The 18,151-nt window shown below is 31.8% G+C and overlaps 1 protein-coding gene across 1 annotated transcript in view; it reads right to left on the reverse strand.

Annotated features, from left to right (window-relative positions):
* Window positions 1-11,397, reverse strand: part of LOC131850023 (adipokinetic hormone/corazonin-related peptide receptor variant I-like) — a 78,068-nt gene extending 66,671 nt beyond the window's left edge. Inside the window, exon 1 of the mRNA XM_059200169.1 lies at window positions 11,086-11,397. Coding sequence (XP_059056152.1) covers window positions 11,086-11,397 — 312 coding nt within the window. The remainder of the gene's footprint in view (window positions 1-11,085) is intronic.
* Between the last annotated feature and the right edge of the window lie 6,754 nt (window positions 11,398-18,151).

The following is an 18,151-nucleotide window of genomic DNA, read 5'->3' on the forward strand; positions in this document are numbered from 1 at the left end:
TGAGATATGATAGTGACTGATGCATAATACCTTAGTCCTCAAATTATATATTTATATATATATAATTATAGAGCAAATCTTTTTATTGTCTAAACGTTTTCTTAAATAATACACCTACATGGCAATAGTAGTTCATGTACGGATTTATTTTACGAATTTATGTTCGACTATAAAATATCTAGATGTCTATTTTAATTAGTTAACATACTAGTTTTTCATAAAAAGCAATTGAGTTCAATTTCATGCTAATTCTTCTCAATTTAATCTATATACTGAAAACATTAGTGAAAAAAGATTAATACAAAAAACTTGACGTTCATAAACGGCTAAAATGTCCATCATGAATGAATTATTTTTATATGATTTTTTATACTACTATGGTGGCAAACGAACATACGGCCTATCTGATGGTAAATGGACTCCAGGGGTGTCAGGTACGCGTTGCTGAGCCTTAAGAAACCTTAATATGCCTTATTAAGAAATCTTGAATAATACTGTAGTCTCGTGAGAAAACCTCGACAGGTAGTTCATTCCACAATATAAGTGTACGCGGAAGGGAGCTCCTCTGAAACCGCACTGTCCGAGACCACTTAGGTTCTAGTGTGTGGGCATGAATTCCTTGTCGACGGCAAGCGGGAAGATTTAATAGAAATGTTAATAAAGGATGGTAGTTCATGGTAATAAATATGAAGTACTATATAGTATTATGTCAGTTTGACCTCCATGCGATCCCACTTGCAAACCAATTAGCTAAGTAACCCGAGTTCTTACTCATCCTATAATGTTCTATAGCTGCCCTGCAAACATATACCTTCAATTATCACTTAATAGCGTCATTATTTATTAAAAAAATATTACAGGGTTAAGTATAGATATAGAAATATGAATAAAAATAGAAATAAGATTGAAACAATAGCAGCATTGGTTTCTTAAGTTCTTAGAAAAGCAAATCAAATTAAAAGATCGGCAACGGAAGAAAGATACCTAACGAGATTAATTTACAAAGTAAGGAAAAGTCGTTTAACAACTAAAATAAATATTTCTTAAATATTTTTAAGGTACATTTTATTTGTATTGGTAAGGATTATATAAGTACATATTATTTATAGATAGTCATGCTATCGAGTGGCCTGTTGATTATGGAGAGAGATAACCCACACCTATAGAACAATTAACATAGTGCTATCTAGTCCCAAGGTAAGTAGAGCTTGTTATGGGTACTAAACAACTGACATAAATACAAATATCTACTTATTTTACTAGTAATTACATAACATACATAAAAAACACCCATACCGATACAAACAATTGTAATCATTACTTCTTGTCATGTGACCACTAAGGTTTACTAAGGTATATTCCTTATTGTTTGTTATTCCGGATGACTGAAATATCATTCCCTAAGTTTTTATGTCACTGTCATATGACTCTTCAAATAAAAACAGTTTAAATCGCGATCTGATTGGCGGCTGTATTAGATAATACAGAAGTCACGAAAAGACTTTGTTAAAAGTTACTACTAGCTATGTATATTACTGATTGTTAACTTTATTCATGTTGAAATGCAAAAAAAACACTTCCAACTGATATGAGCGAAGGAAAGGAATAACATCTACCTGTGTATCTTATTATATTGAGTTTGACTTTACTTTCAGTTTGAGAAACTTAAATAAGTTTCCTTATATCAGCCACAAGGCGGGCCACCACTTCACTATGTACAGTTCTAGGGAACTGACGAATATTGGCTTCCTAGTATTAAATTAAAATACATATATACAAGTGAAGAGTATTCAGTTAATATATAGCCCAATTTTCCATACTATTTAATCCATCTATAAGGGTTCATCAATCTACAAGAGTCTCATTTATGATACTTAGATTTATATTATATAAAAAATGTACCATTGTAAGTACTTGATTTTCGATTAATTTAATTAATATTTATAAAACTTAATTAATATTTCTAAATACTTAATCATATCGTCACCTCCAAATTAATGCGAATTTCTTTCATAATGAATTATTATAAGATTCTGCTGAAACAAGAAAGTACTTTTGTAATTTTTAATTAATTAATTTCTCGGTACAATTCATTTCACGTAAGTGATTTTTAACCGTTTTCATTAGAAATTAGTCATAGTCATAAGTTAGATAAGTTTTTCATTTGCAATTGAGCTACCAAAGTCACCGCTTAAAAGGTGTAATTATTTTATTTAATTGGTAATCCTTAACTAGAATCTATTTTAAATATAAAGCCGCTATATGGGTTAAAAATAAATAGTTGTCTAAAAATGTACATTCTACACAGAGAATTCGCAGAACTATGTGTATTTTGAGAGACCTGTGTCGTAGCTTGGTGGTTTACTCCCCCGAAGTCATTCGCAGGTCGCGGGTTCGAATCACGCTACCATGTTAGATTAAATTGCGCAGCGTAGGCACGTCAAGTGTTTCGTTCGCCACGACATCGATAATTGATCATTATAATGCTGTTAACTGCCGTTTCTGAGATACGTGTAGTATATATCAGTACCTTTATTAAAATACCATTAAAATTTTGACGATTAGTCTTGCTAGGGTACATAGGCTTTACTGGGAATACTTACAAATCATAAAACTAAACATAATCTTTAGTTATAAATACAGTATGTATTTGTAATGTCTGTTATTACATTTATTAATAGAAAAAGTTAGTTTTAGGAACATTTTGGCCTTACAAAGAACGGACCCATAAGAAGACCATTGTAGGCACATATTTTTTTTACAATATCATTCTAAAACGCATTGGCAATTTAATTTTTGATTGATATAATACTTATTTTCATAATTTTTAACTAATTTGCCTATATATATTCTTATTTATGCAATGGTGTTTAAGGAATATTTATTGAGTTTTTTAAAGAAAATTTGAATTGTTGAACATTTAATTTTTCATTTAAATGAAAGATATTTTCATATAGTGTTACAAAAAGCAGATATTTTGATTATTGGAACTTAAATTTTAAATTGAATGAGCGATTTATAATATTGGCCTTGAATGGAGCCCTGTGCCTTACAAGGCCGTTAGGAAGAGTTTTATAAAAGTTAAAAGTAATAAATAGTAATTCCATATGGAATAAAATGAAGTAGTATATATGTTACACAAAAAAACAGAGAATTAATTAATAATTTGTTTCTTTCCTTTATCCAGTTAATGAAGTAATAAAAACTAATTATTCGTTAAGGTGGCCTTCCATGGTGCACCCCACCCACCTTATATAATTACTATATTATAATATCAATAATTAATTAGCTATAATATGTTGCCTTATACAAGCCCACACACTTATACTGGATTTCAGACTATAAATATATTTTCAAGTCGGAATTTCTACCTGAAATTTATATTGAAACAAATAAATTCTACTCCACAAAAACAATCTAGACAAATATGAAATCAAAATGAGAGAGCTTAAAGGCTATTTTAGCAAAGATACCACATAAGACACAAAAACAATATAGAAACGAACTAATATACCTGAACTTTAGTCCTGTTACTCAGATTTGTACTGAGTGTGGTGTCGTCGGGGGATTTAAATGTAATGTCGATGTGCATACAGTATGTATATAAGTGGTCTATTTATATATATAAAAGCTGAACAAAGACAATTCATTACGAATCGTCAGTGATATTGCGTGGTTACGCTACTACAAGCTCCCAGTTCGGTCTTTTAAACTGTATTTCAGGTAATTATATCTGCAAAGTCATAATAATACCAAGCCAAGTGCAGAATAAGTATAATATTGAACCACTTTTCTGTCTTTCACAAATATGAGAACAAAATTATGGATATTTTGTGAGCGTTAGTGGGCTATTAGTAGTATGGCCTCATAACCTATTGCTATCTCCTTCCTCCCGAATGACAATGTTAGTATCAAATTTTAATTATAATTATTAATTAAACTTATTGTTCAATACCTACTATACCTACTGTATATAAAGAAACTTTCTTGTAAACTAATTTTCATGTCATTTACAGATTTACTGTCTTGCTATTTCTCCCGCGTAAAAATGATGAACAAAAATTTTGTTTTACGTTTTAAAGAAAAGTTTGTGTTACACAACCAGGCGCTTTTAATCCTATTATGCTTGTTTTATAACTTGTTAAAACATTTTTGTAGGATAAGAATGTTTTTACGTTATAACTTAAAAAAAATGTTTATCTTTAGAGTTACAATTAATAGAAGATATCTATTATTATCTATTTTTTAACAGATATTTGACAAAACTATGACTAAAAAAGTGTGTTGTAAAAAGGGTTTATTTATCTACATATAAAAAAACGTAACATCGTGAGTATAAAAAATCGATCTCATTTTCATCATTACTATACTATATTATATAGATTGACGTAACGCCGGGGTCGGCAGCTAGCTTATAATAAATCTTAATTTTATGTAACACGTGGAACAAAACAGGAAAAAGAAGATTTTAAATGCCAAGTTTAATCAATGAGATTAGCGCTTTATTAAGGAAACCATGAATGAGGGAAAATATTCTATGAAATACACACAGTATATCAAAAAACGTACAACCGCTTTTTATAGTATAGTAATGAAAATATATAATATTAAAGTATTTGAGCAATATAGGAAACCTTCTAAATACTCGCCTTGAACTACCACAAATCTCATTTCCTATGGAGAAAATGTAACACATTTATATTACTATTTTTTATATGAGAAACTTTTTTATACTAATATACCTATTTAGAATCATAAATAAGCTGGCTCACTCGACTAAAAGTAGTAAAATGTGCTTATGAATATGTATATATATATAGATATATATTATAAGATCGAATTACGACCATCACGACCTTCGTGGTAAAGTGGTGTGTCATAGCACCTTACATCATATGTTCATATAATCATATACCATAGTGGTGCCCCGCCAGCATAAACTGTTCGCGAAGACGTGTGCTCCATCATCATATACGCATGCTAGCATTGCTAGCAATGTAGCTGTCAGTTGCCTTCTACGCAGTTCCTCATAGACACCATCAAGGTATTTAACCGTGAAAAAACTGCTCGACTGGTATTATGTAGATTTATCTTTACATACCTACTTACTACCATCTTCTAGAGGTACTCCCTTAAAATATACATTAGAGCCATTTATTAAAAAAAATGTGCTTAGCCATGTTTCTTTGAAATATACTACTCAACAGTAAGCACAATGGAAAATCGTTTAATATTTCAAACAATGAAAAATCTCCCAAGGACAGATAACTTAAACTAATTAAATATTCGACTTGACTTTTGTAATACTTTAACTTTTTTCTAGGTAGGTATTTGATGCCTCAGATATTTACCGTTTTTATTAAAACTTTCGTAAAACGAAAACAAAATAGTATTTCTATTCCATTTGACTTTGTCAGTTTTAGAAGATAGTAACACAAAGTTCGGTAGCATCGGTCAATAAGTTTACGGATACAGTAGGTACTGTGTGTCGAAATTTTTCGATTATAGTTGAACAAACTGCCTACGTACATTGTCATTTGGTGTTACTCCAGTCAGCTCGTTATCACGGCTAGTGCAACTTAGTAATCGAGAGAGGTTCATTCATTCATAATTAAAGAGCTACGCTCTTGTCGGTAGAGCTCTTGCCACTTTCTACGATCTTTCATCACACTCTTTAAACCTTGTTACGACACGACTTTAATTCTGTCTTTCATTTGCTTGATGTAGCTGTGCCTTGGTCATCCTCTCGCCCTCTTTCCTTCTATCTTTCCCTTAATTAATACTTTCATAAATTTCATCGCACCATATCAAGTGTCCTAACCTTTCTCCTCATCTATTTTCTATAGCTTTCAATATCTGCCTTTTTTCTTTCACCCTGTGCAATGTATCTTCATTTCTTACTTTATCTTTCCAGCTAATTCGAGAGGGGTAAATACCTTTATCTATACATATACATGTAAATAAAATTGGAGTGTCTGTTTGTGATATTGAATAAACCGTTTTTTACTACATGCATATGCATGTAATTACGGTACATACACGAAAATAACATTTTTTACAATTTTTGTCTGTCTGTCTGTCTGTCTGTCTGTTTGTTCCAGTTAATCTCTGAAATGGCTGGACCGATTTAGACGGAACTTTTTTTGGCAGCTGATGTAATAAGGAGTAACTTAGGCTACTTGTATTTTAGAAAAAATCTTTAATTTTAGAAAAATAAAATTATATTCCACGCGGATGAAGTCGCAGGGACAGCTAGTTTACTATAAAATTATTGGTGTTAGAACAAGTTTAAATATATTAAACATAGTAATATTTGAACAATCGGCTAACATAATACAAAATAGTTCTATAAATAGGTACAACACCACGAACCAATAATTGCACTAAAGAAATGTCTAAAGGTATTGGTAATCTAAAGGTACATTCTTTCCGATTGTCCATTCAACCTAACTCACAATTCGCATCCCTTTTACGTTAAATTGATTTTTTATCATCTTTTAATCCAAAGAGGCCTCGACCAATGGCGTTATTCACGAAGCGTGAAGACCTTTTCAGAGGTACGTATCGTATTTGTTTTATCATAAAGCTTCGTTAGTCCCTCGTGATTACAAGAAATGAGGAGAATGTAAATAGAGAACAAGTTGAAATAAAAATACTTGAATAAATTAAATTTATTTCCCAAACCGAAGACTTACTTAATTTTAAAAATAAAAAGGTGAAAAGCTTTGATTGCATCGCTATTGCTTTATGATTTGTTTGGATATATTCGTTTAAAGTGTCCTATTACTGTTATATAAACAAATAATTGTATGTTTCTTTAGGAGTAGTATCCATCGGCTACATAGCCGGAAGTTACAACATGTAATATATATTACAAACTAGTTGTTGAAATTTAACTTTATTTTTCTAGAATAAAAGTAGTCTAAGTTACTCCTTATTACATCAGCTACCTGCCAAAAAAAGTCCCGTCAAAATCGGTCCAGCCATTTCAGAGACTAGCCGGAACTAACATACAAACAGACAGACAAATATTGTAAAAAATGTCATTTGGCTGTATGTACCGTATTTATATTCATATGCATGTAGTAAAAACTGTTTACTTTATTTTGTTTTATTGTTATGCATTTGTTGTGGTGTGTGTTTCTAAATAAATTTCTGACATATTTTGTATTGGAGTGATCTGATAATTAAAATCGACGCATAAATACATGAACTGCTTGATAAAATACTATTATAAAAAACTAAACTAAAATATAAATAGTGTTGCCCCGGAGTCGTATCATTGCCTTATTATTACCCCTTCCTATCGTGTAACTTTACACCAGTCCTTCGTATCAAAACAGGTCAGGGCAGTCAGCTTTTTACCATTCCCTGTAATGTAATTACATAATGTTACGGCATTTCGAAATTCACCTAATCAGGGTTTCGTATAAAATATCACTAACATCGTCATAGCCTCAAGGTTAGACTTAGAAGAGCTTCATTGAAATTTAAATTATATAAGACCAGAATAAAGACGTAATTACAGTACTACGATGTGACGAGATATCAAGACATCCTGAAGGGATCGTGATTGATTTACGATATTACCTACTCCAGGAAGTAGTAAGGGGTTAAACCTCATGAGAAAAATCTTGACTTATTTCCAAAAAACAGCAATATTCATAATATTAATACAAGATTTAAAGACAAATATCGTTTAGAAAAAGTTAATAGGTCTTTTATGGGAATAGGTATAAAAATTTACAATAAGATACCAAAGGATATGTTGGAATTACCCTTAAATAAATTCAAAACATCTGTTAAATCATATTTACTGAGCAAAGCCTATTACTCACTAAACGATTACTTGAATGACGAGTGTGCATGGCAATAGTTGTTCATGCACTGAATTTTCATTTAATGTTAGACATAGACACCTATATAAATAAACATTGTAAATAAACTGGCTTTAAAAAAAAGTAATTCAATTGAGTTTCTTGCCAGTTCTTCTCAATTGGATCTATATACCGAACTGGACGGTAGGGAAAAAAATAAAATTATAATGTAAAAATTTGACGTTCATAAGCGGCTAAAATGTCCTACATGAATAAATGATTTTTGAATTTGAATTTGAATTTGAATTTGAATTATATACAGTTCATTATATATTTGATTTTATAACAACCACTAGCTACTCGAGCCGGCTTCGCACGGGTATACATGTATTACATATATAAACATTCCTCTTGAATCACTTTATCCATTAAAAAACCGCATCAAAATCCGTTGCGTAGTTTTAAAGATTTAAGCATACATAGGGATAGACAGCGACAGCGACTTTATTTTATACTATGTAATGATGAGTAATTTAAAACCTTGTATTATTATTGAGCAGTGCTATAATGTTAAAAACCATATGAAACCTTTAGTAACTTTGTGATTGTTTTTCTTCATAACTGCCCCACAACGCTTTCTTTAGGTATTCACCTAAAAGTTAGCTGATGGGGAATCGTTTTTGTACAAGTTATATTGTGCATTAAAGAGTCTTACTATACTATTATATTACTTAATCTACTATTATAAACGCGAAAATTTGTGAATATGGATGGATATTTGTTACTCTTTCATACAAAATTCTAAGAAATTGTTCGGATTAATACCAGCTGCTGAGTTTCACCACCGTACCACCCGCCAGAAACTGAAATACCATCCTGATCATCTGGATGAATGGCGGTCTTCCACAGTGCGGTTTTCTAGAAACTTTTTGCTTCGCACAACCACATTGTGGAATCACCTTCCAGCAATTGTATTTTCGAACCGATACGATATTGAATCCTTCAAGAAAAGAGCTTATTCCTTTTTAAAAGGTCGACAACGTACTTGCAATTCCTCTGGTGTTGCGGGTGCTCATGGGCGGCGGTAATCACTTACCATCAGGTGAACCGCTCGTTTGTAACCTGTGTTATAAAAAAAAAACAAAAACGACTAAAGTTCAAGCAATAATATATTACTGTAAAATTTCATAAAGCTTGAAATTCTATTTCCGTGAAAGAGTAACAAATGTCCATCCATCCGTACTAACAAACTTAAATATTTTAGATATTAGTAAGATGACAGTCAAAATCAAAATCATTTCATCATCATCTTGACACAGTCATTTGTTCAGTATCAAAAAGAACATCAGAAAATGCTTAGTGTTGGTAATTTTTTATTGAAATTTATAGTTCAGAATGACATTAAAATGAACGTATGATAGGTACATTTAATCGTTGGCGACCTACCTCCGGAAGGAAACATATTAAACTCAGGATGTTCCATTATCTAGGACACATAAAAGGATTTCCTCGAGATTCACTTCACTGATGCTTAACCTTTCTAAGTATGGAATTGTCAAGAAAAGAATAACTGGTCCAGACAACTAAACTGATGTAATTTACTAACTTTACGTATTGGATATATATTACCTACTGTAGCCATCCCGACTTCAAGTTTCAAGCATCTATCATCGAGCTTCAAAAATGACGATACAAACTTTCAGCTCCCTTACAATCCTTTTTTCCCTTGTCCTTTCTCAGACTATACACATTATTTCTGTACCAAAAATCATTAAAATGAGATTAATAGTTTAGGCATGAAAGCCTAACTGCCAGACATAGAATTACTTTCGCATTTATAATCTTATATAAATAAAATTCTCGTGTCAACAACACTGTCAGTTACCATAGTCCATCGAAACGACATCACCGATTTTTTTGAAATTTATAGTTATTATATATTATATTGAAATTTATTACAGTAGGTCTAAAAATCGGCTACTACCTATTTTTCATATCCCTAAGTGATACGGGTTGTCCACCCCTAACATTTTTTTATAATGTGGTATTTAAAGATATATACAACTCAAAAATTTCACCCTTCTATCACCAACCCCTATTATTTATTATTATTTAAGTTTAAATGGCAAAACAACGTTTGCTGGGTCAGCTACAAATATATATAATATTATACATATTGCATACACTTCAACCCTTATTGAAACATAAGTAGTGCAATATGTACCAGAGTCATAGTTATCTTATTATTTTCTATTTGCGGCAGATTTGTAATATTCTTCTAACAATAATAATAAGCAAGAATAGACATTACCAAGTTAATAATATATATATACAATGAGCGCTTTGTTATTTTAAAATAATCACAGGATACGTGATCTCGAATTCAATATTTATTTTATAATTAATGGGGATATGAATATAATATTATATTCCACAGGTGTATTAGACAGATTTATAAATTAATAAAATAATTCGTTACTAGATCATTTGTAAATTCTGTTATACGCTATATATAATACTAGCTACTCGTCCCGGCTTCGCATGGTTGTACATGTATTATATATATAAACTTTACTCTTAAATCACTCTATCTATAAAAAACCGCTTCAAAATCTGTTGCGTAGTTTTAAACGTTTAAGCATACATATGGACAGACAGCGGCAGCGACGTTGTTTTATACTATGTAATTATAAACATTTATACCACAAATAACATTATAGACTGTATATAACACTCAAGAATAAAAAAAAAAGAATTTAACTATAATCCTACTGAATTATAATTGAAGGAAGATGAATAAATTATTAGCGACCATTATTCGCACCCTCTATAATTGACCATTGCGTTTCAATAGTTCAGGCCCATTCAGACATTAGTTTGATTAATTATACTTTTGGTAATTATATGTAAAATATCAGAGATAGACAAAGTCATTTGCAGCCATCAATTTCACCTGCAGTTTGCTTTGTAAGCTGTGTGTTACGGTTGTAGGGTGCTATTAGGCAGTAAAATTACTGGATAAAAGGATAATTCTCTGGAATAGCAACGCATGTATGGAATCTAGGGTGACATATGGTAATATGATATCCGTAGTGCTATTTAAAGGAATATTTAAAGTATATTAAAAGGCAGCATATTTAAAGGAAGAATCTTAAAAGATAAGTCTGAGGTGTTGAATAATTAGGTAATTAAAAAAAGGAACACGCTATAACAATTTCATGTTTTTTTAAACAATTATAGTTAGACTGATATATACGCATGTACAAACCTCAAGTGGTATAACAATGAATGTCACCATCATATCAGCAATAGCCAGATGCGTCATCAACAGATTCACTCTTGACTTCCTCCGCCGGGATTTCATGAGGGTTGCAAACACCCCCAGGTTACCAATCGCCCCAGTTACAAGCAGAGCACTGTACACGGCGACCACGAACTCCTGGTCTGGTGCAGGAACAGTCACATCACCACGGTCTGTGGTATTCATCACGTCCGTATCCTTCATGGTGAAGTAATCCCAAAATCCCGAACTGTCATGATCATATTCCGATGTGGATGTCCGACTAACATTTTTTAACATTTTACCAATGTTATTTAACATTTAAATTTATATATGCACTACGGTTATTGTTTTTTAATTAATTTGAAACACAATCCATATTACACTTTTATAATATTTTTATAGACTATAATAAGATAATTATTCACTGATGTAAAAAAATAAAAAAATGTTCCAAATGTTAAGTTCTCTTTAAATTTATTATATGTCAAATAATTAGAAAATTTTGAATGAAACTACAAACTTAAATTTATTTCCTTAAAAACAACTTTTACCTACATTTTTCATAATATATAATCTAAACACACGAAAACACTACCAAATTTAGTAATACATTATTATTTAACGATACACTTGATTTTAATAAGTTGGCAAATTTGCGCGCGAAATGGTAGAGTAAAATCGGGACGTTCGCTCGCCGTAGCTATCATCCCCGAAATGACGCTACGATTCATTCACTAAACATTCCTGGCTAGTCAAAGTATCGTGGATGTGAATCAAGTTACAAAATAGTACGTAATACACAGTAATGATTAAGTTTTGATTTTTTTAATTGGTGAAAGAACTAATGTACCTACATCATCATCATCATTACATAGTATAAAACAAAGTCGCTGTCGCTGTCTGTCATATGCCTAAATCTTTAAAAATACGCAACGGAGATTAAAGCGGTTTTTTTTAATAGATAGAGTGATTCAAGAGGAAGTTTTATATATATATAATGCATATAATTCCATAAACAACGAATTCTATCAACCAACCAACCAATTTTCGGTGATAACATTGATGAGAAAAAACTTCCTTCGGCGCCTCATTTCCATTGTGTCATTGACACCAATTAGTGCTGATTGTTTGCAAAGAAATGTCGAAGAAAACTAATGAATGTCTATTTTAAACTCCTTCCATTCTTCAGTGAAACTTTGTAATGAGCTTTCCAACAGTTTGTGTGACTGCAAGTACTTTTTTCACACTCACATAATTTCTTCTCCATTGCATTTGCGTAGGTTCTTCTCAAGTGCGTACTGAATTTTTAGAAATTTTGGGTCCTGTTAATGTGTTTTTGATAAAATATTCACAAATATTTTCCCTTCTGGTGATATAGTATTAACTGTTAGAATAATGCAGAAACAAAATAATATGTTAACACTGGTCCACTATGATTGTAATAGTGAACAGCGATTAATATATATTAAACTCTTAAATAATTGGAGAAAACGTTAAAAAATGTTGCGTAATTAATTATAATCAATTTTTAATTGTGAGCATTATGGTTTGTTGCTTACCCACGAAAAAAAAGAAATAAAACGTGAGCCGAGCAATTGTGATACTTAATATTGCATAAGTATTTTAATGATTATATATATTTCCAATACACATAAATATAAACCTACTTTGCTTTATCCGTAACACTCCTACGCATAACTATTCTGGTTATACCATGACGATAACTTAGAGAAGCTTAAGTATTTTTATAGAGGTATATCTCTATAAAAATACTAATAAAAGTATTGATTGCAAAAATAATAATACTATTGCTGTGTGAACTATGCAGTGCTACTGCATAGTTCACACGCTAAGCAGAGCTAGGATTATAGATACTAAACTGGCAGAATTATTAAAGTACATTTTTGTACATACCTAGACCATTACAAACACTCGTACTTATAAATACAAATCGTTCGAGGAATCGAACCGTTACCATCGAAAGTAAGGTGATATGCTAAACGGCTAGACCATCATAAATTAACGTAAAGCAAGGATTAAAAGTAATGTGGAATGTTGACTGTTGTCCCCATTACTAGCGGTGTGTCAGGTTGACCTGCACGCTGTTACCCCTGGAAACCATCCTAGTAAATTCCTAGTGAATTTTGCCTCGATGGACTAAATTGACCTAACCCCATCTTAATCTTATCATCCTCGACCGCCAGCATAAACCGTTAGCTCAGGCACCATTCTATTATCATCCATAAAAAATGTAACGTATATCTCATGAAAACCTAAGCAACGGCTACGATAACACCTTTTTCGGTGTGATATATACGTTAAGAAGCATTAGTATGCTAATGACTGAATAATTTTATCAAGCAATTATTATCTCGTCCATTTTCACCTAAATTTTTTCTTCCTTGATAGAAATCAATGCAAATTGAGTTTTAATGGAGGTGAATGACATTATCATGCTTGTCGTATTAGAATTATCTATATTAATTAACTGTTAGTTCGTGTATAATAACGCAAATTTGTACGTAAATTAAGAAGATTGACACTTTTTTTAATGTAATTTTAAGTGACGATCCACACAGTGGAAACCGCATCCAAATCGGTAAAGCCTTTATTATATGCCAACAAACGCACATGCAAATAGGCATAAATTATAAAGTCACTACTTTGACTTCTATTACGTCGCAATACATATTATATATATTTATAACAAATGCAATCATGTGTATGTAAAGTTAAGCATTCAATTCAGCAACTATTAGGTACTATTTTTGTGTGCATGTCATACAAAAACTCCTGTAAAACTGAGTGAAATCCAATAATCCTTTCTGCAATGGATGCGACTTCGTTATAGTCCCATATAAATTATGTTCCAATGTATCAATGTCTGTTTTTGTTAGATATAAAATAACTATAATTTAAAAAAAATGCCGATAATTTAATATCTAACAAAGGTATTCAATGAAATTTGCACATTTCAATAGATGCATCTATCAAATGAGTTCTAACTTCAGACAGATCTCATATTCTACGTAAATTAGGTAATTAGTTTTCATTTATTTTCATCGCTATGAATGGAGCTCTACTATAAAATAAACTATTCAAATACATAAGATCTTACTGGTGCTCCATTCATAAAGTCATTCTGTAACACCCACTCAACAATTTACCTTACTTTAAGGATTTTTAAATCTTTTGAATATTTCATGTTAACAACTTAATAAAACTAATTTTATATTTACAACTTAATTTCGCCATATCCCTTAAGATATACGGACAGACTGATAGTATGATATATATTTGAAATCTATTCTTACACATGATTCTTACTTCTTTTAATGTATATTATTTTTTATACTGTAGTTTTGCTTTGCACCTTTGTAGGTGTATTATCAAAATCAATTCTATACAATATCGCTACGAGTAGATTGGTTTAGTTCTCCACCTTCCAATATTGGCTGGATTCATAAAGTTTCCACAATAAATCATGTATGCAGTTCTTGTATGCATATATTTTAAGTCACAGTTTATAACAATAGATTCCTTACAATATGTTTTTCAAATTTCTGGTTTTTATAAATATTATTCATACTAAAATATAACTATATGTATAATAAATTTAAATAATACAAGAAATTGTAAACATGTGCAGTCATTTTTTTTTTATTTAGATCAATACAAATATACAAATATATTACCCAAGCGTATACATACAATATGTCTTTAATCAAAGGTAACGGCCTTCCTGATGGTAAGTGGTAATCGTCACCTATATACATTACTAACATAACTCTACCATGTGAAACACATTACGCCCTATGCGTTGCCACTTAATTGTAAATACAAATAAGCTAACGGCCCACCTGAAGTGGTAACCGTCGGCTATATACATGTAACACGAACACCATCATGTGAACCACATTATATACGTAGCGTTGCTCCAACGGTCCTCCGTAGGAGCAACAACAATTTTTAAAAATAACATCTTATTCCTTTAAGATGTTATAATTTCACCATACTTCTGTCTTCAATGAAACACTTTTTATAAAACAAACTAAAATATGTGAGACTGAGGTACTTTTTACAAAGGCTACATCGGTGTAAATTTAGCACTGGAGCATCTAATTGTCTCAATAAATTACAATTCGGAGTTCCTAAGCTAAAATTAAAGTCGAAATAAGTTTAGAGCCAGCAAGAAAATAGCCAAATACGCATCTAACAGGCGCTTAGACAGTTCCGTATAGTCTACCTACGCATAATATATATTTATATATATATATAGACAACAAAGCAGGCTTAGTAATAGATGTAATATTATCTTATCTGCGGTAATAGGGTTAAGTTGGCACCCTTTATGTAAAAATAATATATTTAAGTATATTAGTTAGTTGTCTAGCACCCATAACTCAAGCTGTGCTTAGCTTGGGCCTAGATGGCGCTGTGTGCATTGTACTGTTGTGCACTGTTATTCCTATAAAGTATTTATTTTAACTTATCTGAAACTAAATCATAACTTAAGCTTAGGCTATAGATAAATGTAAGATAATTGCTTTTGCGATATATATTATTATCCTTATTTAACACATTTACATAATAGGATCCTCATTTTTAAAATATTTTAGTGTGCACAATAAAGAGTTATACTGATATAGGTATTATTATAAATTAATACAAGTCTAGACACGGAATAAACTAGTATACTTTTAATGTTATTTTAAAAATTCCCCTGCAAAGCTGCCATCGTATGTGGACAGTCACGTACAGCTTTGATCTTTGAAATTCAATGTTTACCGTTTCACGATTCATGCACGCACCGGCGGTAAACTGCGCCTTTATTAAATGGTCAACACACGTACCAAAAATTAGGAACAGTACTAAAACAGTGGTGGCGCGGGAAGAATCGATCGATAGTCTTGCTCGAGTGAAGTCAAACTTTGATTTGGCTACATGCGAGGCGACAACGCTTACTAAACTATAATATCCACCTACGATTTACGAGTCTGAGAATCGGATACTTTCTATTTTTCATACCCCTGGGTGATAAGGGTTGTGCACCCGTAACATTGTTTTTTTTTTAGTTTTTAGGCAAATTATTATTTTTTTTTATAATGTGGCATTAAAAAATACATATGATACTAAATTTCTTTCTATCACCAACCCCAATTTTAATTTATGTGGTAAAACAATGTTTGTGGTGTCAGCTAGTATATTATACGATTTTGCTACACACGAGGCGATTTAGTACGATACGCATCGCTACTCCGATATTGCCCCTCGTGTGTAGACCGTTTTAGGTAGTTATGTAAAATGTACATACTGCACGAAATGTAATATCGACGGATACTGCTTCAGTTTGAAACAGAGTAGACAAACATTTAGCCGGAAACAAACATATAGCTATACTACCTGTCGTCCACTTCCTTTACATCCTTACATGTTCATATTAAAAAAAAAATCTTCTGCAGGGCATATGCCTACGTCAATCCTTATGACAATCCTGAGGTTAGAGAGAAAAGGGATTGTTAGTAATGTTCACTAATGAACTCTTTGCTAATAATGACCTTCCCTGGTTGCCACTGGAAACTATTTCAAATTCCTGGTGAATTTGCGACGATGAGCTAATTGACCTGATCTCATCTTATTATCTTCCACTAGTGGCCCGCCAGCGTAAAACGTTAGCGCAGGCAGGTGTACATTTATTAACTATTAAAAAAATATCCTTAGCTTTTATTTTTATTTTTCATGTAGGTGTGATACCTGGTATTTCTGCACAAAAATTTAATTATTTTATTCTCGTTACTTCATTTAATTTTCATGTAATATTCCTTATCTGTACTAGTATCAACAGAATAGCGTCTCTGGTGATGTTGATAAATAAGTAGGTGTAGAAATTTCCTGATTCCGGAGTCCTGATTACTTTTTACATTATTTTTTTCAAACAAAATATATATTATAGGTAAGTTTAAAACTTTCTTTCACAAACTATGTAAACATACTAAATAACTAAACTAATAACTCATTTTATTCGTAATTTAAGTGCTACGCTCTTATCGGTGGAGCTTTGCCACTTTCCTTTAAATGTCACTGCCTCTTTAAATGTCGACCAAAAATTTTAAACGTTAAAACTAATAACTAAACATTTCTAAAAAAAGGACTTATTCCTTCATAAAATGCCGGCAACAAATCTGCAATTCCCCTGATGTTGCAGGTGCTCACGAGCGGCAGTAATCACTTACAATCAGGTGTGCCACAAGCTCGTTTGCTCCCTATGCTATAAAAAACGATATATTTTTCTTCAAAAGCACTGAGACGACAATTAGTGGTAAGGGCACTGACCTCAGTATTTGACGTAAAACGAACAAATCTCGTGGGTTTCAAAACTTTTTCGATCACTAATGGTTATGATTTTCAAATTAGTAATAGGGTAGGTATTTCTATAACTTCAAGACTGTCAACTGTAAGGTGTTATTTACGAATAAAGTAATAAATAGGTACATGATACATATACCAACTTGCTGTTCCACTCCGACATTGTTAGGGTGCTTGCTCTAACTTTATGTATGTCGAATAATGTGCAGCTCTCGGGTATAATGTCCTTTCAAATAGATGCAGTTGGGGGTGGGGGGGAAGGAGGGGAGAGAGAATTGTTAGTACTGTGGATTGATGACCCCATTGTTAGCAATATCAGGTTGAAGCGGTTCCCCCTGGAATATTCCAAGTATTTAGCTGTTCCTCATAGTGATAAATTCTTGGCGAATTTGTCACGATGGGCTAACTAACCTGACCTCGTGCTCATCTTATCATCCATCACCCTCCACTGGTGCCCCGCCAGCGTAAACCGTTAATGCACCATGCCATTATCATCCATACAAAAAAATAGATGCAGTGCTTCCGCAGTTCAGTAGTAACAAAGTCCTTAACTCCTTTTTACGATGTTAATATATATCATCAGTTATATAATTGCCACGTACCATTAAAAAAAATTCTAAGAAAAATAGGTATACCTAATTTCTATGTCTGTTGTTGTGTCTAGTGTTGCAATCACAGATATGTC

Source organism: Achroia grisella, unplaced genomic scaffold (assembly GCF_030625045.1).
Source record: "Achroia grisella isolate CSIRO2021 unplaced genomic scaffold, CSIRO_AGI_Agris_v1 utg676, whole genome shotgun sequence".
NCBI lineage: Eukaryota > Metazoa > Arthropoda > Insecta > Lepidoptera > Pyralidae > Achroia > Achroia grisella.